A 22,551-nucleotide genomic window follows, 5' to 3' on the forward strand; every position below is an offset into this window, starting at 1 on the left:
ATAGAGGTATAGAATTAGAGATATAAATGGAGTTAGGGATAGAGATGGAGTTAGAGATAAATATAGAGATGGAGTTAGAGATATAGAGTTAGAGATATGGAGTTAGGGATGGAGTTAGAGATATAGATGGAGTTAGAGATATAGAGTTAAGAGTTAGAGATAAATATAGAGTTAGAGATGGAGTTAGAGATGGAGATAGAGATATAGAGTTAGAGATAGAAATGGAGTTAGGGATAGAGATGGAGTTAGAGATAAATATAGAAATAGAGATGGAGTTAGAGATATAGAGTTAGAGATGGAGTTAGAGATAGAGATATAGTGTTAGAGATATCGAGAGAGAGAGAGAGAGAGAGAGAGAGAGAGAGAGTACGAGTGTGTTTTTATACACTGTTTAGTGTTTATACTCTGTATGGGTCTGCGTGCTGTACATGTGTGGACATGATTTGGAGTTGTTTTTATGGGCATTCTGTTATCATAAAACCATGCTGAAAAGTCTACTCCAAAGATGTTTTCAGTTGTCCCCTTATTAACATTCCATGACTCACACAAGGCCTGTAAGACGGTGGAAGGAGAGAGAGACGGTAGACGGAGAGAGAGAGTGGAGGAGAAAATGTGAGGGTGTCATTTTCTTCATGGCTTTACATATGAATATGCACACACGCACACACACACACACACACACACACACACACACACACACACACACACACACACACACACACACACACACACACACACACACACACACACACACACACACACACACACACACACACACACACACACACACACACACACACACACACACTCACAGACGAACACACACACACACACACACACACACACACACACACACACACACACACACACACACACACACACACACACACACACTCACAGACGAACACACACACACACACACACACACACACACACACACACACACCTCCACATGGCTGTAAGTGTATTACAGGGGGTGTGAGACCCTCGGTTTAAGATCCTAGTGCCATGATGCCTGCCTAGTCTACACCTTTCTCCTTGTGAGGACAACAGGGTCAGAGGAGTCTTCATCTCAGGACGGGACTGAAATGTAGATAATTGGAAAGAACATGTAAACGTATCAAACCATTCTGTCTAGTGGACTTCTGGGTTGAAGTATTTTTTCATTGAAGAACTTGTGGGATAAAAACGGTTAGATATTGATTGTCTCATTTACAAGGGCAGATGGACGAGTTCAGCTCGAAATCAAACTACAGAGAAACTGAAGAGGAACTGATTTTTGTGTCCATGTTTTATTTTCTAGGCACTCTTTTGTCTGACAGAATTGCACAGTTTTGATTGGTGTGATATACAGTATCAACTGCAGTGAATGGGACTGGTCTATAGAACTATACTGGAGTAAAGTGAATAAACTATAGTCATGACCGCAACAAATCTGAACTCCTCAAGAGGGGTCGCAGTGTCCCGCGGGTCTGTTTACCTACATCCATACCCACACATGCAGTCAGCGCCGGCCCTAGCCTTTTGGGAGTCCTAAGCGAAATTCTGTCACCTTGCGAGCAAAACATGTTAGCGGCCCCTCTCTTGACAGTGGTTTTAGAGTTCATTTCCTGCAGTTCTATATGTTTTGCCATGGGGTGGAGAGAAAAAGTTACAGTTTAAAGCAAGTTTGGTGCAATTCTACACATTGCCATGGAGCAGAGAGAAGATTTTGCACTTTTATAGCTAATTTCATGCAATTCTACAAATTTTGCCATGGGGCAGAGAGAAAAATTACCAGTTTTACAGCTAATCTCCTGCAATTCTAGACATTTAACCATAGGGTGGAGATAAATGTTTGCAGTTTTTAATATGATATTTGATATCTGGGTGAGAGTGACAGTGGGGGGCTCTCCGGTCGGTAATTCGATCCTGATTACTAAATTTAGGCAGCTAGACACTAGACTAACTTACCAATCTAAACATAAATGGCTGACATGGGCTAATTGAGTGATTGTCAGTGACTGACATAATAACAAGAGGAAAACTGCTGATTCTAACTCAACAGTAAGTTGAGACCCCGACTGAGTTCCTAAACATTTGTAAATTATGAGGAAATGTATCAGCTGGTCTACAAAAGGGAGGCGGGGCCGGCAGTCGTTCATCGCTGATCTACAGTGTGATTTCCTCACTCCCTTTATCTCTGTTTTCCATATCTACAGTAAATAACACCTCTCCCTCCCCTCTCTCTTTCCCTTCCTCTCTCCACCACTCTCTCCCTCTCCCCGCTCTCTCTCCCCTCCCCCCACAGCGATGCAGCAGGTGTTGGATAACCTGGGGGAGCTGCCCACCTCCACGGGGGCCAAAGACATCGACCTCATCTTCCTCAGAGGAATCATGGAGAGTCCCATTGTACGGTCACTCTCCAAGGTAGCAGATACACATAGGGGAAGAGCACACAGAGATTGACTCCCACACAGAGACTGACTCACACACTGACACTGACTCACACACTGAGAATGACTCACACACTGAGAATGACTTACACACTGAGACTGACTCCCACACCGAGAATGACTCCACTAAGACTGACTCACACACTGACACTGACTCACTCACTGAGAATGACTCCCACACTGAGAATGACTCACACACTGAGACTGACTCACTCACTGAGAATGACTCCCACACTGAGAATGACTCACACTGAGAATGACTCACACACTGAAAATGACTCACACACTGAGACTGACTCACACACTGAGACTGACTCACTCACTGAGAATGACTCCCACACTGAGAATGACTCACACACTGAGACTGACTCACACTGAGAATGACTCACACACTGAGACTGACTCACACACTGAGACTGACTCTCACACTGAGAATGACTCACACTGAGACTGACTCACACTGAGACTGACTCACACACTGAGACTGACTCACACACTGAGAATGACTCCCACACTGAGACTGACTCACTCACTGAGACTGACTCACTCACTGAGACTGACTCACTCACTGAGACTGACTCACTCACTGAGAATGACTCCCACACTGAGACTGACTCACACACTGAGACTGACTCTCACACTGAGAATGACTCACACTGAGAATGACTCACACTGAGACTGACTCACACACTGAGAATAACTCCCACACTGACAATGACTCCCACACTGACATTGACTCCCACACTGAGAATGACTCACACACTGACACTGACTCACAAACTGAGAATGACTCACACACTGAGAATAACTCACACACTGAGACTGACTCCAACACTGACAATGACTCACACACTGAGACTCCCACACAGAGAATGACTCCCACACTGAGAATAACTCCCACACTGAGACTGACTCACACTGAGAATGACTCACACACTGAGAATGACTCCCACACTGAGACTGACTCCCACACTGAGAATAACTCACACACTGAGACTCCCACACAGAGAATGACTCACACACTGAGACTGACTCACACTGAGAATGACTCACACACTAAGACTAACTCCTACACTGAGACTGACTCACACATTGAGACTGACTCACACTGGGAATGACTCACACACTGAGACTCCCACACAGAGAATGACTCACACACTGAGAATAACTACCACACTGAGAATGACTCACACACTGAGAATCACTCCCACACTGAGAATGACTCACACACAGAGACTGACTCCCACACTGAGAATGACTCACACACTGAGACTGACTTCCACACTGAGAATGACTCCCACACTGAGACTGACTCACACACTGAGACTGACTCACACACTGAGACTGACTCCCACACTGAGACTGACTCCCACACTGAGACTAACTCCTACACTGAGACTGACTCACACATTGAGACTGACTCATACTGGGAATGACTCACACACTGAGACTCCCACACAGAGAATGACTCACACACTGAGAATAACTACCACACTGAGAATGACTCACACACTGAGAATCACTCCCACACTGAGAATGACTCACACACAGAGACTGACTCCCACACTGAGAATGACTCACACACTGAGACTGACTTCCACACTGAGAATGACTCCCACACTGAGACTGACTCACACACTGAGACTGACTCCCACACTGAGACTGACTCCCACACTGAGAATGACTCCCACACTGAGACTGACTCCCACACTGAGACTGACTCCCACACTGAGACTGACTCCCACACTGAGACTGACTCACACACTGAGACTGACTCCCACACTGAGAATGACTCACACACTGAGACTGACTCCCACACTGAGAATGACTCACAAACTGAGACTGACTCACACACTGAGACTGACTCCCACACTGAGAATGACTCACACACTGAGACTGACTCCCACACTGAGACTGACTCACACACTGAGACTGACTCCCACACTGAGAATGACTCCCACACTGAGAATGACTCCCACACTGAGACTGACTCACACACTGAGACTGACTCCCACACTGAGAATGACTCACACACTGAGACTGACTCACACACTGAGACTGACTCACACACTGAGACTGACTCCCACACTGAGAATGACTCACAAACTGAGACTGACTCACACACTGAGACTGACTCACACACTGAGACTGACTCCCACACTGAGACTGACTCACACACTGAGACTGACTCACACACTGAGACTGACTCACACACTGAGACTGACTCACACACTGAGACTGACTCCCACACTGAGACTGACTCACACACTGAGACTGACTCCCACACTGAGAATGACTCACACACTGAGACTGACTCCCACACTGAGAATGACTCACAAACTGACCACAGGCTGGCAGGCAGCAGCGTGCTTCTCGCTAAGGTGGTAATCTATCAGTGTACTCATACATAACAGCCCCCCCCACCCCCCAGGTACCCTGATGGTCCCAATTATACACACACACACACACACACACACACACACACACACACATACACACACAAGCTCACTCTAACCCATATACGTGCACTGATTTGACATATTCGTATTCAACCCTTGGTGAGGTCTGTTAGTCACTGCTAGACAAGAGCATGTCAGGAGGATGTGCCAGCAGCTCTCCCAGTGCCTTCACAGACTGATACTCTGACCACTGGGGTGATGTCCTGCCCTGAATTAGTCAGCATTGGCTTGCCGCCATAATGGTCATTCTGGGCAAGTGGGAGAGTCTTTGTCACGCCACTGACAGACAAAGAGAGAGAAAGAGAGAGGGGGAGAGAGCGAAAAGATTGAGAGATGAGTTTGACTTCCTCATCAAAATACAACCACAGAACCCTCACTCAATAACTCAACTTACTGACACCAGTGCCACAATGGCTATCTACCAGTGTACAACTTCCTCCCATGTCTGCACAGTATGTGACCCCATAACCTTTCACCTCTGACCCCTGCAGGCCCATGAGCGATTGGAGGACTTGAGGCTGGAGGCGGTGCAGGACAACAATATAGAGCTGGTCACAGACATCTTGGGTGACATCACCGCCCTCAGCGTCCGTGATGACAGCGCAGCGGAACTTTCCCGAATCCTCCAGGAGCCCCACTTCCAGGTCCGTAACCCAGTCACTAAGGTTAAAGGTTATAGTTGATGCTAATGGCCTACATTCTGAACTGACCCCATAGCCTTTATACCTTGGTTCTTCTTGTTAATCTGAAAGCATGGGCTATGAGCAATATGGATATACGCTGAGTGTACAAAACATTAAGAACACCTTCCTAATATTGAGTTGCACCCCCCTCTATTCGTCGGGTGCATGGACTCTACAAGGTGTTGAAAACATTCCACAGGGATGCTGGCCTTTGTTGACTCCAATGCTTCCGACAGTTGTGTCAAGTTGGCTGGATGTCCAATGTCCGATTGGTTGGTGGACCATTCTTGATACACACAGGAAAATGTTGAGCGTGAAAAAACCAACAGTTCTTTTTTTTAAATTATTTTAAATTTTATTTTTTACCCCCTTTTCTCCCCAATTTCGTAGTATCCAATTGTTAGTAGTCACTATCTTGTCTCATCGCTACAACTCCTGTACGGGCTCGGGAGAGACGAAGTGTGCCCGTTTGGGGATCTGATAGTATTTCTGATTGGCTTAATGCACCACCACTAATGAGCTGTGGAGCTTCTCAAGGGAATGCTTTCTTCACCTCAAACAGCAAGCAAACAACCTCTGTTTTTACATCCATTGAGAATAACAATAGTTCCTCAATGTATTTTTAAATCTTTCCAGCTCTCTCCCTTTCGATAACCACTCAGCATGAAAGGGAAAAATGTCATTCTCTGATTCAGTGGAAACATCGTAAAACAGGCCTACCCGAGGACCTCGTATCCCTTGATCAAATAGCCTACAGCTGTGTCTGTCCCGAGCTCACTGCTGCAGGAACCTCTGAGGACCCACAATATTTTATACAATGCTGCATGTTTGCTAGCTCAAGCCTGACCCAATTTGGTAGTTGACATGTTTCAAGTTCATTGCAGACAGGCCATGCATAGCCAATGTGATTTATAGGATATTTATTTTGATCAGGATATTCTTTAATTATTCTTTAGTCTTGTTTTTTTACCCCTTTTTCTCCCCAATTCCGTTGTATCCAATTGGTAGCTACATTCTTGTCTCATCGCTGCAACTCCTGCACGGACTCGGGAGAGGTAAAGGTCGAGAGCCGTGCGTCCTCCGAAACGCAATCCAACCAAGCCACACTGCTTCTTGACACAAGTCCAATTATGCACCGCCCCATGGGTCTCCTGTTCTCGGCCGGCTGTGACAGAGCCTGGACTCAAACCAGGATCTCTAGTGGCACAGCTAGCACTGTGATGCAGTGTCTTAGACCACTGGAAACCAGGATCTCTAGTGGCACAGCTAGCACTGTGATGCAGTGTCTTAGACCACTGGAAACCAGGATCTCTAGTGGCACAGCTAGCACTGTGATGCAGTGCCTTAGACCACTGGAAACCAGGATCTCTAGTGGCACAGCGAGCACTGTGATGCAGTGCCTTAGACCACTGGAAACCAGGATCTCTAGTGGCACAGCTAGCACTGTGATGCAGTGTCTTAGACCACTGGAAACCAGGATCTCTAGTGGCACAGCGAGCACTGTGATGCAGTGCCTTAGACCACTGGAAACCAGGATCTCTAGTGGCACAGCGAGCACTGTGATGCAGTGCCTTAGACCACTGGAAACCAGGATCTCTAGTGGCACAGCTAGCACTGTGATGCAGTGCCTTAGACCACTGGAAACCAGGATCTCTAGTGGCACAGCGAGCACTGTGATGCAGTGCCTTAGACCACTGGAAACCAGGATCTCTAGTGGCACAGCTAGCACTGTGATGCAGTGCCTTAGACCACTGGAAACCAGGATCTCTAGTGGCACAGCTAGCACTGTGATGCAGTGCCTTAGACCACTGGAAACCAGGATCTCTAGTGGCACAGCTAGCACTGTGATGCAGTGCCTTAGACCACTGGAAACCAGGATCTCTAGTGGCACAGCTAGCACTGTGATGCAGTGCCTTAGACCACTGGAAACCAGGATCTCTAGTGGCACAGCTAGCACTGTGATGCAGTGCCTTAGACCACTGGAAACCAGGATCTCTAGTGGCACAGCTAGCACTGTGATGCAGTGTCTTAGACCACTGCGCCACTCAGGAGGCCCATCAGGATATTTTCTACCTGCAGGCTGCACTGTTTGTTGGCTTTATGTAGGCTATTTTTACATAGTTGGCAATTCAAATAGAAGTTACTTTTTATGTTGGTATGATTTTATTTTAGATTTGGAGATCATTTTCATTAACCACATGACAATGATTTTGAAATACGAAGATGTTTTGATAAATTAAATGAAACATTTCTATGAAAATGTGCATATGAAAATCACGGTCAGATAAATTGGCATTCCACATGAGAAAGGTTGCCAACTCCTCTCCTATTACCGGCAACTTCAGGAGAGTAACTGCAGAATCTGCGAAAGCCAGCAGGAGAAGAGGATGGTCAGGTTAAGGTTTTTTTCTTCTGGTTATCTAGATCTCTGGCTCCCTCTTGAGTCATTTGTATGTTATTTCATCAAATAGTAATCTTCAATCATCAGACAAGCTCAATGCATATAGCTGATTTGATTTAAGCACATAAGGTATGTCTATATATGGAAAAATACACATAAACAAATGTTGCCCAATTGATTGGTCGAAAGTACAGACAACTTTTAGCCAAGTAAGATTTTTTTTGGTCTGGGACAGTCCTAACCCTTTGGCAAAAGATGTGCTGAACGTTGTATGATGTTTTTCAATGTTGATGGTTCTATTTTAGTACAGAAATGATTCTATACATGTATTCATCTCAACTCCTGTTATGAAAGGATCAAAACCTCCCCTAGAATACTGACCTCCTACATCCATGGACCTATCAGAGGACTAACAGGGCTTTTCAGAGTATGGACCAATAGGATTTATATCTTTGAGTAGGGAATATCTTTGCTTCAACGCATGCATACTATCAGTTCAAAGATAAGACTTTGATGACCTACTGAGAGAGAAGCTGGAGCGCGAGAGAGAGACTGTGACAGGGAGATGGGGAAAGTGATTACTTGACAGTAAGCTTAAATCTGGAATCCTTAAACAGGGATGCAAACCCTTCGCTTTTCATGGTTTTCATCAAGGTTCTTTGTACTTTGCTCTGTTCATCTTCCCCTAAATCCTGACTAGTCTCCCAGTCCCTGCCACTGAATAACATAACCACAGCATGATGCTGCCACCACCATGCTTCACCGTAGGGATGATGCCAGGTTTCCTCCAGATATGACGATTGGCATTCAGGCCAAAGGGTTCAATCTTGGTTTCATCAGAGAATCTTGTTTCTCATGGTCTGAGAGTCCTTTAGGTGCCTTTTGACAAACTCCAAGTGGGCTGTCATGTGCCTTTTATTGAGGAGTGGCTTCCATTTGGCCACTCTACAATAAAGGCCTGATTGGTGGAGTGCTGCAAAGATGGTTGTCCTTCTGGAAGGTTGTCCCCACAGAGCAAATATGGAGCTCTGTCAGAGTGACCTTCGGGTTCTTGGTCACCTCCCTGACCAAGGTCCTTCTCCCCCGATTGCTCAGTTTAGCCAGGCGGCCAGCTCTAGGAAGAGTCTTGGTGGTTCCAAACTTTTTCCATTTAAGAATTATGGAGGCCACTGTGTTCTTGTGGACCTTCAATGCTGCAGAAATGTTTTGGTACTCTTCCCCCTCGACACAATCCTGTCTCAGAGCTCTACGGACCATTCCTTTGACGGCATGGCTTGGTTTTTAGCTCTGACATGCACTGTCAACCGTAGGACCTTATATAGACAGGTGGGTGCCTTTCCAAATCATGTCTAATCAATTGAATTATTATTATTATTATTATTATATATATATATATTTTTCACCTTTATTTAACCAGGTAGGCCAATTGAGAACAAGTTCTCATTTACAACTGCAACCTAGCCAAGATAAAGCAAAGCAGTGCGACAAAAAACAACAACACAGAGTTACACGTGGGATAAACAAAAGTACAGTCAACAACACAATACAAACATCTATATACAGTGTGTGCAAATGGAGTAAGGAGGTAAGGCAATAAATGGCCCATAGTAGCGAAGTAATTACAATTTAGCAAATTAACACTGAAGTGATAGATGTGCAGATTATGATGTGCAAGTAGAAATACTGGTGTGCAAAAAAGTAAATAAAAACAAAATGGGATGAGGTAGGTAGTTGGATGGTGTCACACTCTGATCATTATTTGCGTTGTTTGTTTCTATGTTTTGTGTGGTCAGGGTGTGATATGAGTGGGCATTCTATGTTGCATGTCTCGTTAGTCTGTTTCTATGTGTTTTGGCCTGATATGGTTCTCAATCAGTGACAGGTGTTTGTCGTTGTCTCTGACTGGGAACCATATTTAGGTAGCCTGTTTTGTATTGTGGTTGGTGGGTTATTGTCTGTGTGATGTTGCATGTCAGCACTCAGTTTCTATAGCGGTCACGGTCGTCTGGTTAGTTTGTTTAGTGTACTTTGTGTTTTTTCGTCTATAATTAAAAGTATGTATTGACACCACGCTGTGCTTTGGTCTCCTCAATACGACAATCGTGACAGATGGGCTATTTACAGATGGGCTGTGTACAGCTGCAGCGATCGGTAAGCTGCTCATATAGCTGATGCTTAAAGTTAGTGAGGGAGATATGTCTCCAACTTCAGTGATTTTTGCAATTCGTTCCAGTCATTGGCAGCAGAGAAATGGAAGGAACGGCGGCCAAAGTAGGTGTTGGCTTTGGGGATGACCAGTGAGATATACCTGCTGGAGAGCGTGCTACGGGTGGGTGTTGCAATGGTGACCAGTGAGCAGAAATAAGGCGGAGCTTTACCTAGCAAAGACTTATAGATGACCTGGAGCCAGTGGGTTTGGTGACTAATATGTAGCGAGGACCAGTCAACGAAAGCATACAGGTCGCAGTGGTGGGTAGTATACGGTGCTTTGGTGACAAAAGCGGATGGCACTGTGATAGACTGCGTCCAGTTTGCTGAGTAGAGTGTTGGAGGCTATTTTATAAATGACATGGCGAAATAGTAAGCTGATTCTAGATTTAACTTTAGATTGGAGATGCTTAATGTGAGTCTGGAAGGATAGTTTACAGTCTAACCAGACACCTAGGTATTTGTAGTTGTCCACATATTCTAAGCCAGAACCGTCCAGAGTAGAGGTGAACAGATTATGATTTTTCACCGCCGACACCGATTATTGGTGTCACACCGTGACCATAGTTTGCTTTGTATGTTTCTATGTTTTGTTTGGTCAGGGTGTGATCTGAGTGGGCATTCTATGTTGGATGTCTTGTTTGTCTATTTCTATGTCTGGCCTGATATGGTTCTCAATCAGAGTCAGGTGTTCGTCATTGTCTCTGATTGGGAACCATATTTAGGTAGCCTGTTTGGTGTTGGGTTTTGTGGGTGATTGTTCCTGTCTCTGTGTTTGCACCAGATAGGGCTGTTTTGGTTTTTCACATTTCTTGTTTTGTTAGTTTATTCATGTATAGTGTCTATATTAAAGAACCATGAATAACCACCACGCTGTGTTTTGGTCCGCCTCTCCTTCACCTCAAGAAAACCGTTACAATTGGAGGACCAAAATATCCGATACCGATCAATCGGATGATTTTTTTTTTTTTAATTTTTAAAATTTGTAATAATGACAATTACAACAATACTGAATGAACACTTATTTTAACTTAATATAAAACATCAATAAACTCATTTTAGCCTCAAATAAATAATTAAATATGTTCAATTTGGTTTAAATAATGCAAAAACAAAGTGTTGGAGAAGAAAGTAATATGTGCCATGTAAAAAAGCTAACGTTTAAGTTCCTTGCTCAGAACATGAGAACATATGAAAGTTGGTGGTTCCTTTTAACATGAGACTTAAATATTCCAAGGTAAGAGGTTTTAGGTTGTAGTTCATATAGTGTTTATAGGACTATTTCTCTCTATACCATTTGTATTTCATATACCTTTGACTATTGGATGTTCTTATAGGCACTATAGTATTGCCAGTGTAACAGTATAGCTTCCGTCCCCCTCCAGGAACACATCGAGCCAGGAACACATCGACAATAGCCACACTCGAAGCATCGTTACCCATCACTCCACAAAAGCCGCGGCCCTTGCAGCGCAAGGGGAATAACTACTCCAAATCTAAAAGCGAGTGACGTTTGAAACAGTATTAGCGCACACCCAGCTAACTAGCTAGCCATTTTACATGGGTTACACCAGCCATTAGGCTGATAGGCTAGAAGTCATAAACAGCGCTGTGCTTGCGAAAAGCTGCTGGCAAAACGCACGAAAGTGCTGTTTGAATGAATGATTACGGGCCTGCTGCTGCTCAGTCAGACTGCTCTACCAAATCAGACTTAATTATAACATAATAACACACAGAAATACGAGCCTTTGGTCATAATTTGTAAGTCGCTCTGGATAAGAGCGTCTGCTAAATGACTTAAATGTAAATGTAAATGTCATTAATATGATCGAATCCGGAAACTATCATTTCGAAAACAAAACGTTTTATTTCAGTGAAATACGGAACCGTTCTGTATTTTATCTAACGGGTGGCATCCAAAGGTCTAAATATTCTTGTTACATTGCACAACCTTCAATGTATGTCATAATTACGTACAATTCTGGCAAATTAGTTCGCAATGAGCCAGGCTGCCCAAACTGTTGCATATACCCTGACTCTGCGTGCAATGAACACAAGAGAAATGACACAATTTCACCTGGTTAATATTGCCTGCTAAACTGGATCAGTAGTTATAACTAGTGATTATGATTGATTGTTTTTTATAAGATAAGTTTAATGCTAGCTAGAAATTTACCTTGGCTTCTACTGAATTTGCGTAACAGGTAGGCTACTCGTGGAGTGCAATGGTTAGAGCGTTGGACTAGTTAACTGTGCGGTTGCAAGATTGCAACCCCTGAGCTGACAAGGTGAAAATCTGTCCTTCTGCCCCTGAACAAGGCAGTTAACCCACAGTTCCTAGGCAGTCATTGAAAATAAGAATGTGTTCTTAACTGACTTGCCTAGTTAAATAAAAAGTATTAAACAAAATTATTTTTATTTTTTTTTAATAATCGGAAATCGGCACCCAAAAATACCGATTCCCGATTGTTATGAAAACCTGAAATCGGCCCTAATTAATCGGCCATTCCGATTAATCGGTCGAACTCTAGTCCAGAGTAGTGATGCTAGTTGGGCAGGCAGGTGCGGGCAGCGATAGTTTAAAGAGCATGCATTTAGTTTTACTAGCATTTAAGGGCAGTTGGAGGCCACGGAAGTAGAGTTGTATGGCATTGAAGCGCGTTTTTAGGTTTGTTAACACAGTGTCCAAAGAAGGGCCGGATGTATACAGAATGGTATCGTCTGCGTAGAGGTGGATCAAGAAATCACCCACAGCAAGAGCGACATCGTTAATATATACAGAGAAAAGAGTAGGCCTGAGAATTTAACCCTGTGGCACCCCCATAAAGACTGCCAGAGGTCCAGACAACAGGCCCTCCGATTTGACCCACTGAACTCTATCGGGAAAGTAGTTGGTGAACCAGGCGAGGCAGTCATTTGAGAAACCAAGGTTGTTGAGTCTGCCGATAAGAATACGGTGATTGACAGAGTCGAAAGCCTTGGCCAGGTCGATGAAGACGGCTGCACAGTACTGTCTTTTATCGATGGCGGTTATGATATCGTTTAGTACCTTGAGCGTGGCTGAGGTGCACCCATGACCAGTTCGGAAACCGGCTTAAACAGCGGAGAAGGTACGGTGGGATTCGAAATGGTCAGTGGTCTGTTTGTTATCTTGGCTTTCAAAGACTTTAGAAAGACAGGGCAGGATGGATATAGGTATGTAACAGTTTGGGTCTCGAGTGTCACCCTCTTTGAAGAGGGGGATGACCATGGCAGCTTTCCAATCTTTAGGAATCTCAAACGATACGAAAGAGATTTACCACAGGTGGACTCCAATCAAGTTGTAGAAACATCTCAAGGATGATCAATGGAAGCAGGATGCGCCTGAGCTCAAATTCGTGTCTCATAGCAAAGAGTCTGAATACTTGTGTAAATGCGTTTATTTTTTGTGTTTTTTTTTAATGCACAGTACATATACCAACCATAAGCCATGGATTACAGGCAACATCCACACTGAGCTAAAGACTATAGCTGCCGCTTTCAAAGAGTGGGACACTAACCCGGACCCTAATAAGACCGTTACGCCCTCCGACAAACCATCAAACAGGAAAAGCGTTAATACAGTACAAAGATCGAAGCCTACTACCTGGCTCTGACACTCGTCGGATGTGACAGGGCTTGCAAACTATCACGGAGTACGACAGAAAAACCCAGCCGCGAGCTGCCCAATGATGTGAGCCTACCAGAGGAGCTAAATGCCTTCTCTGCTCGCTTTGATTCAAGCAAGACTGAACCAAGCATGAGAGCACCAGCTGTTCCGGACGACTGTGTGATCATACTCTCCATAGCCAGTGTGCGTAAGACCTTTAAACATGGTTAACATTCACAAGGCCTGACATATTTCCATGATGCATACTCCGAGCATGCGCTAACCTCTATACCAGGCTGTGTCAGAGAAAGGTCCTGAAACTTGTCAACGACTCCAGGGTACCAAAGGACCCTGAACAGATTCTACCCCAAGCCATGAGACTGCTAAATAGTTAAGCCTGGTAGCTATTTAGTTAACTATTTAACTCTCCGAATTGACTCTTTTTGCACTAACTTTTTTGACACATACGCTTCTGCTACTGTTTATTATCAGTCACTTATTCCTAGTTATACTGTATGTACATATCTACCTCAATGACCTCGTACCCCTGCACATGGACTCGGTACTGGTATTCCCTGTATATAGCCATGTTATCTTTACTCATTGTGTATTTATTATTATTTTTCTATTATTTCTGTTATTTTAGTTAGGAAGGGCCCATAAGTAAGAATTTCACTGTTAGTCTACCCCTACTGTTTACGAAGCATGTGATAAATAACATTTGATCTGATATCAAACAGAGTTCAGAGCGTGATGTCAGATATGTCATATCAGAATGAGTGCTTCATCCAATATCACGTGACAGCTGTGCTCAGCCAGCCGCGTACCCTACCAGCCGTCACCTGCTTGTCTCCGCCAGTTATTTCAGCCGTGATGAGGAGCTGGGTGTGAAGACACTTATGAGTCTTCTGTTGTTGCGTTTGCTTCTAATTATTGGAGCAGCTAGCAGCCTGTTAGAACCAAGAGCACAGGGCAGTTTGACTTCGCTGTCACGCAGCCTCTGAGTGACGGGAAAATGGGATACCTAGTCAGTTGAAAACCATAACAGAGCACAGTGACAGTCATGCTTGCACCTTTGCATCACTGAAAACTGCGTATCTTTTGCCCACAAAACATTCAAAAGTTATGCACCGTATTACCAGAGCTACCTTTCCTTTTTCTACCACAATTCATACGCATTTATATCATTTCATAAACCACTCGCAGGCCGCTAATCGGCGGTTAGATAGCAAACAACCTTGTTTAGTCATGTTACCTAGCTAGCTAACAACCTGGTAACTTGACCAATAGGCTATTCACAAATTTGGATGGCACGGGAAGAACAGAAAAGAGAGGCCTACAACTCAATACCGTTATTCTTTGCCTGGTATCGCATCCTTAGTCAAATGTTGGTATTGTGACAACACAAGCACATATTTGGGCCCTCACCAGTTTGCATTTCTGTTAATAGTCAAATTGCCACATCCGTTTGTGATATTACAACAACAAAGACTGGAAACAAGGGCACCAGATTCTTTTTCCTCTGACATCATTGCATGTGTGATAGAACAGCAGCAAATGTACTGCAATTTTTAACCTTGATGCTCCTCAGCTCTGCTTCATCAACAAAACAATAACAACCTGTTTCCCCTACTGTGGATTCCACTCATCCTACATGTACATATTACCTCAATTACCTCGACTAACCGGTGCCCCTGCACATTGACTCTGTACCGGTACCCCCTGTATATATCCTCGCTATTGTTATTTTACTGCTGCTCATTAATTATTTGTTACTTTTATTTTTATTTCACTTATCAATTTTTTACTTAACACATTTTTCTAAGTAAGCATTTCACTGTAAGTCTACACCTGTTGTATTCGGTGCATGTGACAAATGTTTCTCTTCTCTTCCTTCTCATCCTTATATTTCTCATCCTTCCCTTCTGCTAATTCCTTTCACTCAATCTTTCTCTCCCTCTATCTCCATCTCGCTATCCCCTCTCTCTCTCCATCCCCCTCACTCTCTCCATCTCTCCATCCCCCTCTCTATCTCTCCCCCTCTCTATATCTCTACACTTCTCTCTATCTCTACCGCTCTCTCCATATTTCCATCCCCCTCTCTCCATCTCTCATCCCCCTCTCTCTATCAATTTCTCCATCCCCCTCTCTCCATCTCTCCTTACCCCCTCTCCCCATCTCTCCATCCTCCTCTCTCCATCCCTCTATCTCTCCATCCCTTTCTATCCCCCTCTCCCCATTTCTCTCTCCCTCTCAGTCGCTCCTTGAGGCCCACGACATGGTAGCCTCTAAGTGCTATGAGGCCGTGCCCCCAGCGGAGCTGTTTAATGAGGAGCTGGGGAACAGTTCTCTGATGCAGGCTGATGCTGTACGCATGATCGGCATCCGCAAGAAGGCTGGAGAACCACTGGTGAGTGAGTGTGAGAGTGAGTGTGAGAGTGAGTGTGGGAGAGATCGAGAGGGAGAGAGATGAAGAAGTGTGTGTGTGTGTGTGTGTGTGTGTGTGTGTGTGTGTGTGTGTGTGTGTGTGTGTGTGTGTGTGTGTGTGTGTGTGTGTGTGCGTTTCTGCATCTCTGCAAGGATTTCATTGACCATCTATCTGCTCCTTCCCTCTCTCAGGGAGTGACGTTCAGAGTGGAGAAGGAGGAGCTGGTCATCGCTAGGATCCTCCATGGAGGAATGATTGACAGGCAGGGTCTGCTGCACGTGGGTGACATCATAAAGGAAGTGAATGGGCGGGACGTGGGGAACAACCCCACTGAGCTGCAGGAGATGCTGAAGGACTGCAGCGGAGGAATCACTCTGAAGATACTGCCTAGTTATAGAGATGCACCCGCCCCACCACAGGTACACACACACATGCTCATACCACCACAGCACATGCAGGGACACACACATGGACGTACACGTGTGCCCTCTCACACTCAAGCATTCATGCTCTCTCTCTTTCTCCCCCTCTCCCTCTCTCCCCCTCTCCCCCTCTTTCTCTCTTCTCCCTCTCTCTCTCTCGCTCTCTCTCTCCCTCTTTTTCTCTTCCTCTACTCTCTCTCTCTCCCTATCCCTCTCTCTCTCCCTATCCCTCTCTCTCTCCTCCTCTCCCCCTCTCCCTCTCCCTATCGCTCTCTCCCTCTCCCTATCGCTCTCTCCCCCTCTCCCTCTCTCTCTCCTTATCCCCTCTCTCTCTCCTCCTCCCCCCTCTCCCTCTCCCTATCGCTCTCTCTCCCTCTCTCTCTCCCTATCCCCATCTCTCTCTCCTCCTCTCCCCCTCTCCCTCTCCCTTTCGCTCTCTCCCTATCGCTCTCTCTCCCTCTCCCTCTCTCTCTCCGTCCTTCTTTCTCACCCGTCACACATACTCCATCACTTAAACAGCCACATGAATGGATACAATCATGCAAGTCCACACACAGACACACACAGACACACACACTCACAGACTGCTCCTGTTTGGCTGTGTAACAGCTGCAGATGTTTGGTGGTGGTGGTGGTGGACTGGTAGTGAAGTGAGTCCTGGGGCTGTCCCAGAATGCCCTGCTCTGGAATCTGAACCCTGGCTGAGAGCCCTATTAATAACCCTCCACATGATATCTGGGCCAGGGAGACACACACACAAATGTAGACACGTACAGGCACACACACGCTCGTACGCCGGCATGCACATAGACCCAGACACACAGAAAAACACACACATAAAACAACTACTGTACTCTGGCATGCATGCTCACACACACATATGCGCTGTACACACACTCACATCTATCCCGACACCTGCTCTACAAGTAGTGCAAACAAGCACACACACACACACACACACCAACTGAAACACACACCAACTGACACACAATCAGACACCAACTGACACACACACCTACTGACACATACGCACACACACATGCATGCATGCTCTTACTCAACAGACACACACGCCAACACTGTACATACTCACACACACTATCTCAAATGTCACACACACACATCCAGTCCGGATGGTGTTTGAAAGTTTCTGTCTGGCTGCCAGTGTAAGCTGACAGTGCCCAGACCACGCACCTCTCCTGGCAAACACCTCTGTTGGCAGTGTGTGTGTGTGTGTGTGTGTGTGTGTGTGTGTGTGTGTGTGTGTGTGTGTGTGTGTGTGTGTGTGTGTGTGTGTGTGTGTGTGTGTGTGTGTGTGTGTGTGTGTGTGTGTGTGTGTGTGTGTGTGTGTGTGTGTGTGTGTGTGTGTGTGTGTGCGCAGTATAAATATGCACTTAGTGCTGCTTTGTACCCAAACTTCTCTAACACTAACACTATTCCTTATCTATCTAGCTGTTGTGTGTAGTAAAACACTAATCGTTCCACTAACCTTATCTACCTAGCTGTTGTGTGTAGTAAAACACTAATCCTTCCACTAACCTTATCTACCTAGCTGTTGTGTGTAGTAAAACACTAATCCTTATCTACCTAGCTGTTGTGTGTAGTAAAACACTAATCCTTATCTACCTAGCTGTTGTGTGTAGTAAAACACTAATCCTTATCTACCTAGCTGTTGTGTGTAGTAAAACACTAATCCTTCCACTATTCCTTATCTACCTAGCTGTTGTGTGTAGTAAAACACTAATCCTTCCACTAACCTTATCTACCTAGCTGTTGTGTGTAGTAAAACACTAATCCTTCTACTATTCCTTATCTACCTAGCTGTTGTGTGTAGTAAAACACTAATCCTTCCACTAACCTTATCTATCTAGCTGTTGTGTGTAGTAAAACACTAATCCTTATCTACCTAGCTGTTGTGTGTAGTAAAACACTAATCCTTCCACTAACCTTATCTATCTAGCTGTTGTGTGTAGTAAAACACTAATCCTTCTACTATTCCTTATCTACCTAGCTGTTGTGTGTAGTAAAACACTAATCCTTCCACTAACCTTATCTATCTAGCGGTTGTGTGTAGTAAAACACTAATCCTTATCTACCTAGCTGTTGTGTGTAGTAAAACACTAATCCTTCCACTAACCTTATCTACCTAGCTGTTGTGTGTAGTAAAACACTAATCCTTCTACTATTCCTTATCTACCTAGCTGTTGTGTGTAGTAAAACACTAATCCTTCCACTAACCTTATCTACCTAGCTGTTGTGTGTAGTAAAACACTAATCCTTATCTACCTAGCTGTTGTGTGTAGTAAAACACTATTCCTTATCTACCTAGCTGTTGTGTGTAGTAAAACACTAATCCTTCTACTATTCCTTATCTACCTAGCTGTTGTGTATAGTAAAACACTAATCCTTCCACTAACCTTATCTACCTAGCTGTTGTGAGTAGTAAAACACGAATCCTTATCTACCTAGCTGTTGTGTGTAGTAAAACACTATTCCTTATCTACCTAGCTGTTGTGTGTAGTAAAACACTAATCCTTCTACTATTCCTTATCTACCTAGCTGTTATGTGTAGTAAAACACTATTCCTTATCTACCTAGCTGTTGTGTGTAGTAAAACACTAATCCTTATCTACCTAGCTGTTGTGTGTAGTAAAACACTAATCCTTCTACTATTCCTTATCTACCTAGCTGTTGTGTGTAGTAAAACACTAATCCTTCCACTAACCTTATCTACCTAGCTGTTGTGTGTAGTAAAACACTAATCCTTCCACTAACCTTATCTACCTAGCTGTTGTGTGTAGAAAAGCACTATATTGACTGTATATAGTTATAGTTTGGTTGGCAAATCACCTTTGATTAACATCAAACCTTTTCTCAGGTGTACGTGCAACCCCACTTTGACTACGATCCAGCAAATGACCATCTGATCCCCTGCCGAGAGGCGGGTATTGGCTTCAAGAAGGGGGACCTCCTTCAGATCGTCAACAGGGAGGACCCCAACTGGTGGCAGGTGATGATGGTGGTGATCCTCAATAACAACAATACATCTTTTTTTGTACTGGTTTCTACTGGTTTCTACGGGTCTCTGCTGGTTTTATATTGGTTTGTAACTTCTATTGATTTCTATGGGTCTCTGCTGGTTTTATATTAGTTTGTAATTTCTACTGGTTTTATATTGGTTTGTAACTTCTACTGGTTTCTACTGGTTTTATATTGGTTTGTAACTTCTACTGGTTTCTATGGGTATCTACTGGTTTTATATTGGTTTGTAACTTCTACTGGTTTCTATGGTCTCTGCTGGTTTTATATTGGTTTGTAACTTCTACTGGTTTCTACTGGTTTTATTTTGGCTTGTACCTTCTACTGGTTTTATATTGGTTTGTAACGTCTACTGATTTCTACTGGTCTTATATTGGTTTGTAACTTATACTGGTTTTATATTGGTTTGTAACTTCTACTGGTTTCTATGAGTATCTGCTGGTTTTATATTGGTTTGTAACTTCTACTGGTTTCTACTGGTTTAATATTGGTTTGTAACTTCTACTGGTTTCTATGGTCTCTGCTGGTTTTATATTGGTTTGTAACGTCTTTTAATTGTTTATTTATTTTACCTTTATTTTACTAGGCAAGTCAGTTAAGAACAAATTCTTACAGTATTTTCAATGATGGCCTAGGAACAGTGGGTTAACTGCCTGTTCAGGGGCAGAACGACAGATTTGTACCTTGTCAGCTCGGGGATTCGAACTTTCGGTTACTAGTCCAACGCTCTAACCACTAGGCTACCCTACTGGTTTTATATTGGTTTGTAACTTCTACAGATTTCTACTGGTTTTATATTGGTTTGTAACTTCTACTGGTTTCTACTGTTTTATTTTGGCTTGTTCCTTCTACTGGTTTCTACTGGTTTTATATTGGTTTGTAACTTCTACTGATTTCTACTGTTTTTTTATTGGTTTGTAACTTCTACTGGTTTTATATTGATTTGTAACTTCTACTGATTTCTACTGGTTTTATATTGGTTTGTAACCTTCTACTGATGTCTACTGGTTTTATATTGGTTTGTAACTTCTACTGGTTTCTACTGGTCTCTACTGGTTTTCTACTGGTTGTTTACTGGTTTCTACTGATTGAGTAAGACAGTTTTTCTAATGTCTGGTGTGCTCTCCTGTGATAGGCGTGTCATGTGGTTGGTGGAGCCACTGGACTGATCCCCAGTCAGTTCCTGGAGGAGAAGAGGAAAGCCTTCGTCCCAAGAGATTTTGATGGCTCAGGTACGGCTTGACTTTGCCTCATAGCTCCATTTTCAGCTAGATGAGCTAAACTGAGCTGACTGGCAACTTTGAGTGGACCTTTTACATAATGTAGCCAGTGACTGCTTGGATTTGAATCAGTGGAGAGCACTTATTTTGAATTGTTTAGTTGGTCTGCCACTGTGAGGCCGCCTTGCCTGCCAGGCTGAGGGCAATGAGGTCATGAGATAATTACTCAGTAGCGCTCCATAGAATGGGTTATGGTGCCCCCTTCTGGCCTTCGGATGCAGAAGACAGACAGGGAAGACGCTTGCACCTGTATTGATATGTGAATATGTGTGTGTGTGTGTGTGTATGCAACAGGGATCCTGTGTGGTACGATAACTGGAAAGAAGAAGAAAAAGATGATGTACCTAACAGCCAGGAATGCAGGTGAGCATTCATACTCGTCTCTCATTGGCTGATTCTGTTATGGCTCATTCTTCTAATTGGTTTTGTGCTGGGGCTTCCTGACTGTGTAGTTCCCCCATTTACTACCCAGCATTTTACATCCCCATTCCCTTGTTTTATTGACTGACAACACTACATTCTCCTCTGTGATTGGCTTACTCTTGTGTGTCCCTCTCTGTGATTGGCTGAGAGCAGAGTTTGATAGGCACGAGCTGCAAATCTATGAGGAGGTGGCCAAGATGCCCCCATTCCAGAGGAAGACTCTAGTTCTGATTGGAGCCCAGGGGGTGGGCCGACGCAGCCTCAAGAACCGACTGGTGGTCCTTAACCCAACATGCTTCGGAACCACCATCCCCTGTGAGTCTAGAACCCATACCGTTCTAATTCTATTTCTATTTTAGAACCCCCATCCAGAACCTAATGGACCACTGTCTGAACAGACAGAACCCCTTGGAGTACGTTTCATTTGGCTGCTTTAAGTCAGCTTGTCTCTTGATCTTCCCATTTGCTCCACTGTTCTTCTTATATTTCTGTTCATTCTTTCTCCATCTCTCTCCCACATCCCCTTCTCTTCTCTCTAACCCCTTATCTCTTCTTGTCTCTCCTCCCGCTCCTCCCTCAGTCACCTCCCGGCGTCCCCGTGACGATGAGCTGGACGGTAAGTCGTACCGGTTTGTGACGCGGACGGAGATGGAGGCGGACGTGAAGGCGGGCGGCTACCTAGAGCACGGCGAGTACGACGGGAACCTCTACGGAACCAAGATGGACTCCATCCACGAGGTGGTGGACACGGGGCGCACCTGTATCCTGGACGTCAACCCACAGGTCACAATCAAATCAAATAAAACTATTTCAAGTGCATTTAAAAAGCACAACAAAAAAAGAACAGGGTAGAATCCCGGTATGAGATACTCTACATGGTCTGTCTGTTTCTGTCTGTCTGTGTTTGTCATCTCTAGCTGGTTCACTGACCCTCTCTCTGTCTGGACAGTAGGCTCTGAAGGTACTAAAGACTGCAGAGTTCATGCCGTATGTGGTGTTCATCGCAGCACCAGAGTTTGAGACGCTCAAGGCCATGCACAAAGCTACGGTGGACGCTGGAATCACCACCAAACAACTCACGGTCAGGACCTTTTCCTGGGCATAGACACTGAGCCGCTTAATCCCGGTGTATTTTCACGTTGCTT

At 44.4% G+C, this 22,551-nt stretch overlaps 1 protein-coding gene across 4 annotated transcripts in view; it reads left to right on the forward strand.

Moving 5' to 3' along the window:
• Positions 1-22,551, forward strand: part of LOC135551865 (protein PALS2-like) — a 73,931-nt gene that overhangs the window by 49,780 nt on the left and 1,600 nt on the right. For 3 of the 4 annotated variants that reach the window (XM_064983134.1, XM_064983135.1, XM_064983136.1), the window contains 10 exons: positions 2,291-2,409; positions 5,386-5,538; positions 16,072-16,224; positions 16,434-16,661; positions 19,543-19,674; positions 20,839-20,935; positions 21,278-21,346; positions 21,560-21,721; positions 21,987-22,189; positions 22,359-22,487. In XM_064983134.1, the coding sequence (XP_064839206.1) occupies positions 2,291-2,409; positions 5,386-5,538; positions 16,072-16,224; positions 16,434-16,661; positions 19,543-19,674; positions 20,839-20,935; positions 21,278-21,346; positions 21,560-21,721; positions 21,987-22,189; positions 22,359-22,487 (1,445 nt within the window). The remainder of the gene's footprint in view (positions 1-2,290; positions 2,410-5,385; positions 5,539-16,071; positions 16,225-16,433; positions 16,662-19,542; positions 19,675-20,838; positions 20,936-21,277; positions 21,347-21,559; positions 21,722-21,986; positions 22,190-22,358; positions 22,488-22,551) is intronic. The other variant, XM_064983137.1, reaches the window with a different exon arrangement.

This window comes from Oncorhynchus masou, chromosome 13, assembly GCF_036934945.1.
Source record: "Oncorhynchus masou masou isolate Uvic2021 chromosome 13, UVic_Omas_1.1, whole genome shotgun sequence".
NCBI classification, from domain to species: Eukaryota; Metazoa; Chordata; class Actinopteri; order Salmoniformes; family Salmonidae; genus Oncorhynchus; species Oncorhynchus masou.